The sequence below is a fragment of the Sminthopsis crassicaudata genome, chromosome 5 (assembly GCF_048593235.1).
Source record: "Sminthopsis crassicaudata isolate SCR6 chromosome 5, ASM4859323v1, whole genome shotgun sequence".
Classification (NCBI taxonomy): Eukaryota; Metazoa; Chordata; class Mammalia; order Dasyuromorphia; family Dasyuridae; genus Sminthopsis; species Sminthopsis crassicaudata.
The window spans coordinates 290,942,731-290,952,993 of NC_133621.1; the positions used below are offsets into that span (position 1 = coordinate 290,942,731).

At 46.1% G+C, this 10,263-nt stretch overlaps 1 protein-coding gene across 8 annotated transcripts in view; it reads right to left on the reverse strand.

Annotated features, from left to right (window-relative positions):
* NFYB (nuclear transcription factor Y subunit beta) overlaps nt 1–9,724 on the reverse strand; it is a 24,954-nt gene extending 15,230 nt beyond the window's left edge. The window contains exons 1-3 of one of the 8 annotated variants that reach the window (XM_074271441.1): nt 4,550–4,731; nt 4,454–4,498; nt 858–977 (exon numbers count right to left, since the gene is read on the reverse strand). In XM_074271441.1, coding sequence (XP_074127542.1) covers nt 858–884 — 27 coding nt within the window. In that variant the 5' untranslated portion in view covers nt 885–977; nt 4,454–4,498; nt 4,550–4,731. Of the gene's footprint in view, nt 1–857; nt 978–4,445; nt 4,732–9,116; nt 9,254–9,580 lie in introns of those variants that run through there. The other 7 variants (XM_074271439.1, XM_074271445.1, XM_074271442.1 and 4 more) reach the window with 7 other exon arrangements.
* Between the last annotated feature and the right edge of the window lie 539 nt (nt 9,725–10,263).

A 10,263-nucleotide genomic window follows, 5' to 3' on the forward strand; every position in this document is an offset into this window, starting at 1 on the left:
CTTCCATAGCTATAACATTACAGCAAGAACCCTACCAAGAACTTTGTACTTTCATTTGCTCTGCTGCTTAAAATAATAACATTGACTATATTGGGTTGTTATAATGATTAATGAAAGTCTGGGAAAGATTTTCACCTTATTAAAAGGCACTTTTAAAAAGTATTTAAAAGTTAAACAAATCACTGGTGATGTCACTTAATTAATCAAGGATCAAAGAATCAGATTCATAGCTGGAAAAGGACCTCTGAGTTCTTCTGTGAGTCTAATTCTTTCATTTTTATAAATGAGGAAACTGAGGTCCAGAGAGATAGTGATTTCCCAAAGTCATACCAGTGGTAAGTGACAGGGCTAGGATTTGAATCTGGGTCCAGTCCTCTTTCCAGTCTCTTTATCTGTTTCCAATTTCTTTATCAGAAAAATCACCGTGTTGAAATGACACAAAAGCCAAAAAACCCTTTGGGACTAAAGTATTCATGCCTTTGGACATATGTAACCAACACACACGAGGAGACAAAATAACATACATTTAAAATCACATTTAAAATCTATGAGCATCAGAACCCCAAAATGGTGTCATGGGAACAGTTAAAGGAACAAGTCGGTCCTTTTTGCATATTCCCCACATTCCATTGCATGCAGATTCTTTAAAGAAACTTCAGGGACCATAGCACTTTACTGAAGCTTTTCATCAAAAGCTTGAATTAGGCAAACGTGATAATTTTATTAGTTCAATTATCAGCTAAATATGTGGCCTGGGTCTCAGAACCATATCAAGATCTCCTTCATTAGTTCCAAACATGAGGTAACCCTGCTAATTCCAGGTGCTTGATGGGAGAGAAAATCAAAAGCAAACTGACCTTTAACACTGGCATAAATGAGCTCATCTGTGATCTACCCAGTGACTGGACCAATCTTCTAGGTGTTCCTAGCAGGAAATGCTGCAGTTGGCAGCTCACTTAGAGGAATAAAAGGCAAACCTGCAGGTGTGCAGCAGAGCAAATAATTACTTGGTACAGTATAACAAGAAAGTAAAACCATTCCTAGTCCTAGGAGGCGCCTAAGTATCTCCCTTAGGCCACCATGGGGCATGATAAGACTAGGCACCTTCCAGCCACCCTAATTGAGTTATTCATCTCCAATAAATCCATTCACATGCACATTAAAGTTATAACTCCTCAAGCATCTTTGTTCAGGGTTTGAAATTAGCATTTCAAATTAGAAACACGATTAACAAATTATTAATTATTCCTTTGAATTACACAACACACCTTAATCATTGCTATTTCTAGGTGATAAACCTCATCCCAAAGGGCCACGTGCTTGGGACTTGGTGACCTTTCTCGGTTTTGTTGTTTATCCCCAACTCCCATTAGAATGTGCCAACTTCTGACGGGACTGCTGCACCCCCAGAGTCTAGCACCATCCCTGGCATACAGCAGGCACTGGAGAAGTACAAGCTGAGTGCAATCTTCAAGACAACACTGAAAAGTGTCATTACACCTTCCAGTACCAAATGTGAAGTTAAAGGTCAAGATTACTCCTTGTACTAGTTTATAACAAAGGGAAAATCAAGCCTAGAATCAGAAAACCTTTAATTGTGCAATCTAGCTATTTTTTCTGTTTATCAAAGCTCACAAAGTTTTTAAGAAATGTCATTTGTGGACATCAGAGGTTTGAAATGTGGCCAGCATTGTAAAAGATAAAAGCCTTCTAGATAATAGGAGATAGGTGCTCCATGCAATAGAATAAAACATTAATATGAGAAATAACATTAGGGATTGTACTGGGTCTGGAACATTATGTCTCCATGAAAATATATTCTGATTGTCATTCACTTTACTGTGATTTCTAGGCCAAAACAGTCTATATTTTTTGGGAAGGACGGAGATAGCTAGCTCCTTTTTATGTAAGGGATCTCTTTGGTAGCCGGCAAAGCCCATGGACCCTTCTCAGAATACAATTTTCACATTTGTGGGAACATAGAGGAAACTGATTACAATTACCAACATTTTTATAAAGTGCATAGACCCCAAGTGAGGAAGGTGAGAAGGTAAGCTCTGAGAGTTGCCTCATCTCCTCCTCTGGATCACTGACAATTGCTTTTGCTCACAGTAGATACCTAACCAAAATGTGTCCCATTACTCAGGGAATGATTGTTTAAAAATCTGAAGTTAGATCTACAGTGACTTGAAAATAGACAAAACAGCCTGGATCCTTTTCAAGTTCATTCTAACATGATTTCTTTCTAAAAATATTCCTTGAAATAAATCAAATGTTGAGGCTGGGAATTTGATCAGAGAATGACTTCTGTGGGGAAGTTAAGTGTCATTCTAAACTGTCTGGTAGCATAATCCCTTGCTTCGTTGGCTCTCTCTCCTTCAAATGGCATAGAGAACTACATGTTCCATTTTAGCTCATTCTTCCATCACTTACTCCTACATTTCTCTTCCCGTCCTCAGGATAAGAATTCTCTTATCCTGCCCATCTGAATCTACTTACAGGACAGAGACTGCCTATTCTCCTCGTTCAGGTCCTCAAGCCCACAATAATCTACACTTTCTAGTTTGTGTGTGTGTGTGTGTGTGTGTGTGTGTGTGTGTGTGTGTGTGTGTGTGTGTGTGTGTGAGAGAGAGAGAGAGAGAGAGAGAGAGAGAGAGAGAGAGAGAGAGAGAGAGAGAGAGAGAGAGCAGGCAATTGGAATTAAGTGACTTGCCCAAGGTCACAAAGCCAGTAAGTGTTAAGTGTCTGAAGTCACATTTGAACTCAGCTCCTCCTAAATCTTCCTAATTCCAGAGCCAATGCTCTATCCACTGTACTGTCTAGCTTTTATTTTCTTAAAAATACTTCAGATTTCTATAGCTTTTCAGAATCTGCAAATCACTAACTAAAGACTCTTTCTCCTAAAGCGTCATCCTTTCTTCCTTCAAATGTGTGATTCTAGTAGAAAGCCCAGTGGTCTCAAAGGCAGACAATCTTCATGTGAAGATCAGACCTAACATTGAAAGTCATTGCTGAATTTATTAAATTCCTTATCAGTGAGATGGGGATATGAATACTTTACTTGGTTGTTGGAAGGACAACACTTGGTTAAAAAAGCAAACCTCAAATACTTGATGAATAAAAATTGTTTCTTTTTTCTAAGCAAGTTCTTTCTTCTAATAACTCCTTTCTGTTCCCTGGAACATGAGGGTTCCTGGCCCCACTTCTAACCTCCATCATGACACAAAACTGCTCTGGCAGTTCACCGTCCAATCCTGGCTCAATCCAGCTCAATAGTAGACACACTACTCATCCTTGGGCCTTCTACAAAACCTCCCTGGCTGACCATAACGCTGCCGCTTCTTCCTGCTTGCACTCCCATTCTCCTGTCTCACTGGCTAACACCTTTCCTGTTTACTCCTAAATGTAGCCATTCTCTCCCTCCTTCTCTTTTCTTGTTTATCCAATTTCATGGCCGCAAGAATTTCAAATCTAGAATTCCTTCCCCTCCATTCAACAAATGATCATCACTGCAAACTCAACAATCCCAAAGTGAATTCATCTTTCCTAATAAAGCTGGCTTCTTTTACCCCACTGTCCTATTTCTGTGAGGTGTATCACCAGCCTTCTCCATTTTGGACAATCTTCATATCAATTTTTTTTTTTTTTTTCTCTTTTGAAGTTTCTTATAGTTTCAAGGGAGGATTCAAAATCGAGTGATCAAGGTCAAACAAGTGGAATATACAAACAAAAGGTATCCCAAAGCCATGGTTTTTCCTCTTCAATCCTCTGAATCACATTAATGCAGAGCTGCATCATTGTGACCAAGATGATTTCAATGTTCTTTTAACTGATCTCATGCTTCTAGTCACTTCCTTCTCCAACCCATCTGTTGCAAGGCACATTCCTAGAACTACTCTTCATGTCACTTCCTGGTTCTCAAGAATCTGTAGTACCCTCTGTTGCTCCGTTCCCCCCCACCCCAATATTTATCCCGATCCTAGCCAGCCATCAGCATCTCTTAGCATTCCACAATCCAGAGCTTTCTCATGAGGAAGATCTATCTATCCACTAACTTCCCACCCTTTTCCCCTTAATAAAACAGTGCCCCCTTCCCTCCATTGCCCATGGTGTCTCAGGCTTCTGGGATGTTTGCCATCTATCTAAATGGAAACCATTCTTCTAGACCCAGGTGAAGTTCTACTTCTTCCATTGACTATTTTGGCTCATCTCTTTTCTCTACATTCTTTACTTCATTTATAACCCAAAACACAAGAAATAGTTCTGGGTCATGATCTTAGATGGAATTCCTTCTCCCTGCATAGGAATTATGTCACATGTCCAGACTGGTGATAGATAGCTAAAAGCCACTCAACAAGTACTTTTTCAAAACAATACAACTCCAACCACCCTAACCCTAACCCTAACCCTAACCAGTTCAGTTGCATAGTATTTTTAAGGCTTACTGTCTCACAATAAACCAACGTGCTGTCGTCTCCAGAAGGGCTCAGAATAAGTCCTTGTTAGGATAAGGAAAAGTCCTTGTCCCACGTCGGGCGCCAAATGTAACGTGCTGTTGTCTCCAGAAGCTGCTGATCGCTCTCTGGGAGGAGATCTGCTGTGTCAACTCAAATCTCTCGGACAGATTCTTCTTCCTGTAGAGAATCGTTGTCTCCAGACAGTTACCGTTAACTCTTCTCCAGAGAAGTGACTTCCCTTCCTGCAGAGCGTCAAGCCTGATGTAGAGACCTCTCTCTGGAGTGCTGTCCTCTTTTATCCTCCCAGAGAATGGGCGTGGGATAACGCAAGGGCTTCTGGGAAGAAGTACTCCAACAATGAATTTGCTCCTCTTAGAATTCCTAAGGTGTAAACTCCCTTTAAAGGCCGAACCAAAGGTCTGAGCCAGAGAAGTGTCAAGTCAACCTGAGTTCTCACCTTGTAATTGTCCAGACAATCTGAATTCTCACCTTGTCACTGTCCAGACAACCTGAGTTCTCACCTGGTAATCCTAACAGAGGTGGTTTAAGCTTTGTACTAGATTAGGGAGTCGGGGAGATGACAATGCTGTTAAGTGTGGAAGTAGGGATTGGAATCCAGATCTTTCTGTCCTGTCTGCTGCAACTCTGAGGTCCTAGCTAGTAAATACTTGTATGGATATTTCCATGAACAATAAAAATCTTTTAAAACTAATCTTATTTTCATAAGCAACTACAGGAGCCCTCAAATGGTGAGCTTGTCAAGAGTAGTTGGGCTTTGAGCCAAATATAAACCAAAGTTTCTCCAGCATCTCTTAATAATAAAAAGCATGAAATCATGCTAAGGTAAGGATGGCCCTTCATTTTTGCTTTCTGTTCTTCCTCAATTTCTCGACATATCTAAAATGGTATCAGTGCCCAAATCAGTTTGAGTAATATATAATATATTGAATAAAGACACTTTTAGAAAAAATGACACCCCTAAAACTGTTCCAATAAATGCCTGGATTTTCTTGTGTTCACCAGAGGCAAAAGCCTCCGGCAACAGCAATGACACAAAATCCTGTCCCTTAAAAAATTTAAAAAATGACAGTTTCCTCACTGAAAAATGAGGTGGATTGTGTAACTTTCTCTAAGAATTTACTTGGACCTCAGCTGTTTACAAATAAGACCAATTCCTCATCATTCAGAGGGCCCAGAAATTTTTTTTTATCCCCTTCAGGTGAGACTCAGTGCAAGAAAACTTAAAAAGGAAAAAAAATTTTAAACCTCAGAATATGAAGATTTGAAGTTAGATTAAATCTTATAGATGATTATGTTGCTCAAAAATTAAAACAAAATACTAGAAAAGGAAATTCAGCTTATGATCTAAAAGTAGCACTTTACTGTCCTATGACAGAAGTGATCTAACCAGCTCCTTGGTCTTAGCACAAAGAGCAGAAAGATTAGTTAGAACTGGATCTTCTCTATTTTTCACTCCCACTTCACAGTCCCCTCTCTCCAATACACAAAGTTCCAACCAACATCTCTTCCTGGAATATGGAATTCTTAGGACTTTCATTATTTTAGTATGCATTTGTCAAAGAAGCAAAAATGAGACAATTTTTTTCTCTTAACAAAAAAAAGAGCTAAATAGTAATGTGCTGCATTTTGAAATGCACTACATATGCAAAGGTAATTTCCTCATTGCTTATAGAATAAATGCCCTTTTCACACTTAATTGACTGAGTGGGAAACAAGGTCCTCCTTATCCCCCCCCATCCCAATTTCCCCAGCCAGAACACAACTGCTTGTCAAAACTTTCCCAGAACAAAGACCTTCAACAACTCATGGAAAGGGTTTTAAATCTAAAATCACAAGACTTGGGTTCAAATGATGCTGGTTCCACTTGCTAACTAGTGATCTTGGCCAAGTCACCTTACTTCTTCTGGACTATTTCCTCCACTATAAAAGGGGGAAGGAAGGAGTTGGTTTACATGACCATCAGAAGTGCCTTTCTCACTACACTTGAAGAAAAAAGGCCAAACCAAGTTCTCCTGCCTTGTGCAGCAGGCCTCATTTTTTTTTTAAAAGAACACAAAATCAATGTATATTTTTGTGCAACTATATTTTGTTCTTTTTAAAAAAGGAAGCTATGAGTTCTATATAAAGGCTTAAAGGAATTCACACATCTGTTTAATGTTTGAAGAAATGCAAATTTTTATCTAAGAAAAGCATTAGCCCAGCAGCCTTCCTTGGCACCAACAACCAGGATTTTGCAACAAGATAATCCTTAAATTAAGGTACAAGGGCTACAGGGAAGGTATATGTGCCTCTCACAGCATGCTGATCAAAGTTTCAGCACCAGGCAGAGGCAACAATCTAGCTCATGATTCCTGCCTGATTGTTACTTTCCACATTAGAATGCTGATCAAACCACACTGTCACTGGGCTAGACTTTGAGCAGTATTTCCATTTTGAAAATTTCTGGGAATATCCTTATTGTCGCCAGGCTTCTGGGTCGCCCCCCCCCATTTTTGTTTTGAAGGATCAGATGCTGCCTAACACTTTCCCAGCAAGATTTTTCTCCCAACATTTTATTTGAAAATACCCTTTGCAGATATTAGGAAATGCTGGTTCTTTCACCCCCGGAGCCTCAATTAAAAGTCTGCTTTGCCAAAAGTCACCCTTACAGTTTGGGGAGATTGACAAGGGACCCACATCCCAAATGTCTCCTCCGTGACTTTTCTCCATAACAAAAGGGGGAGGGGGAAGAGATGGGGTCCAACTAATGTAGAACTGCACAAATTTATTCAAGGCCACAAATGGAATACCCTCAGATTCTGTCCTTGGGAAGGATTTTAGGAGCAATGGAGGTAATCCCTGCCAAACCCAGATACAGGCCAGCACCTGGAGGGCCGGACAGTCAGGAGTAAGAGCTAAAAGCAAAGTAACTGAAAGATGGGGAGAGATGGGGAGGAAGAGAGGGAAACAGTCTCCTGATCGCACAGACCTGTGGGCTCATCCTTTTAACCCCTCTCTCCTAAACCCCTATTCATCTTAGAGGCTTAGGAAAAGGAGAGGAAAGCTTTAATTTCCTGCTCCTCTCTATCCAAGGCCTTCCTCTAGTATTGCACATTTGGGAGAAGATCCTGCTCCCCACTCTGGAGCCAGGGCTGTCCAATGCCAGAATCACAGGATTTGGAGAGATCCAAGTTGTTTTTTGTTTTTTTGCTGAGGCAACCGGGATTAAGTGACTTGCCCAGGGTCACACAGCTAGGAAGTGTTAAGTGTCTGAGACCAAATTTGAACTCGGGTCCTCCTGACTTCAGGGCTGGTGCTCTATTCACTGCACCACCTAGTTGCTACAGGATCTAAGTTCTAATCACAAGCACTTTAGTCAAGACACCGTAAAATAGGGAGGAGGTGGGTCCCTGACAGCTTCTATAAATCCAAGATCCTGCCTCCAATCTTTCCCAGCGTGCTCTCATCCCCCTGACCCCAGCTGCCCTCAATTACCACATCCTAGAGCACTGAGAGTCCTTTGCACATAATAAGGCGGCCCACTAATGCTTGCTGGATTGTTGTGGGAGGCAGAGAAGGCAGCTCTGGCCTTCCACCCTCCTCCAAAAGGACTCCATCTAGCCCAGGTTCTCACCAAGTCTAATGAGGCCTCTGGACCCTATCTCACAATAACGAGGTTAAAGGCGGAAATGAAATACACAAGATCACAAAGGAAATTGATCATCCTGAAATCTCTAACCAATTCCCAGGCTCCAGGTTAAAAACACTTCACCAAAGTGTCTCAGGCCAGAGCTAAGCCAGGATAAGGAAGGATTCTGAGCAGAAGGAGGCAAAGGAGGGAGTGCCCTCCCCCACAACACCCCAAGCAGAGCACTCCTCCCTCAGAGCCTCCCCATCCTGGAGCAGAGGTCCCTCGCTTCTCCTGCAGGCTGCACAAGCTTAGGGATCTCTTCTCAGAACGCCAGAACTAGGAAAGCATAAAATAAAACCCACAGCACTACAAAGGAAACCAATTATGTCATTTTCCCCCCATTCAAATTCACAGATCTAGTGGAATTTGGGGGCGGGGTCCAGAACCCCAATCTTGGGGTTAAGACTTTGGGACAAAGCACACAATCAAGGGCTTGGCAGAGGGGGTGACCGGCACCCTAAGCCCGACACCCGGAAACTTATCCAAACACCCCCAAAAGCTGACAAAAGCATGCTCTGCAAACAGTGGGCACCGCATGACTACCGAGCTGGACAGGGAGTGAGAGAGGGAAGAGAGAGGTCTCTCCCACCCCCAATACTCCAATCTACCCAAACCTCACCCAAAAGGAGGTCAAAAAGGAGTCTTGGGGGCGGGGGGGGGGGGGGGGAGACGGGGACGGACAGACGGGGAAGGAAGTTACAACACTTACGACACCCCCCCCCCCGACAAGTCAGGCCTTCTTTAGACGAGCGCTGAGTTCCCCCCCCCCTCCCCACCAGTGAGGAAGCATCGCTTAAGCTCTTACTATGTGCCCGGCACCGTGCCAGGGCTGGGAATACAAATGCAAGCAAGCCGCGCGGGGGGCAAGCGGAGGGGATCTATGTATAGGGGACCACCCCCCTCCCCGCCCGGAGCCCTACTCCCAAGTCCCCTGGTGAACTAGGGGGAGGGGGCGAGGGGACCCCTACCTCCGGAGGACGGAGTGTCCGGGACGGCCAGGGGGAGGCTGCCCCCCCCAGTTGAACCACCAGGGGCCCTCGGGGTCCCGCTTACCCCGAGCCCCGGAGGAGAGGAGGGGGCGCCCGCCCCCCCGCGCTCTTCCCTTTAACCCCGGCGGAGACAAAGCGGGGGCCGGGTCCCCTCCCCCCGCGGGCTCGGGGCCAGCGTGGCGGAGGACGCGCCGCGGGGGGTCGGCCCCCCGTTGGGCGGGGGAGGGGCGCGCCCCCCTCCCCCCGGCGGCCCGCGCCCCCTCCCCCCGGGCCGCGCCAGGCTCCGCCGCGGCCGTCAGGCCCCGCCGCCGGGGCCTCGTCCATGGGCGGCCGGCACAAAGGGCGGCCCCGGAGCTGTGAGGGGCCCGCGGCGGGCGGACAGCTCATTCGAGCGGCGGCGGAGTGGCTCGAGCCGCGATCATTGGCCGAAGGCAGGCACCAACCTCCGCTGCAGCCCTGGTTGGCTCCCGTCTCCAATCGGCTGTTTGGTTGGACGGAAAATGGCTGCGAAGGAACCAGTCCCAGCGCGGAGCCCCGCTTCCAGGGCCCGGCCTCCCCTCCCGCCGCCGCCGCGCCGCCGCGCCGCCGCCGCCACCGCCGCCGCCTCCGCCGCGCCCGCGCCCGCGCTCTTCCCGGGGCCCGGTCACCCGCCCTCCGCGCGCGCGGGCGCGAGGCCACGAGGGCGCGCGCGGGCCCCGCCGCAAGCCCCGCCCCCCGCCCGGCCCGGGCTGCGCGCGCCGCGCGCCTGAGCCAGAGCCCAGTCCAGCCTAGACTGCTGCGCCGGCTGCCGCTGCTGCTGGCGCGCACCTCCCCGCCCCGCCTCCAGCCCGCTGCCTCAGGAAGGATGGATGCTGAAAGCCGCGAAGGAAGGCAAGCCTCGCAGAGGCGCTCGGGAGTATTTGCTTGTGTCCCGCGGCAAGCTGGAGCACTGGGTCAGACTGCCAGCTGCGGATGGAGCCCCTCTTCTTTATTTATCCTTTATTCTCCAAGAGGGACCGTGTCATGGGGAGCTCCATGACATGCAAGTGAGTTGGACTGAAGGGAGGGGCTGTGCAAGGCCGCCTGCCTCAGTGTCCCCCAGAACCGCCTGGTTCCAGGACCACTACACCTCAGGATGCCGGACATG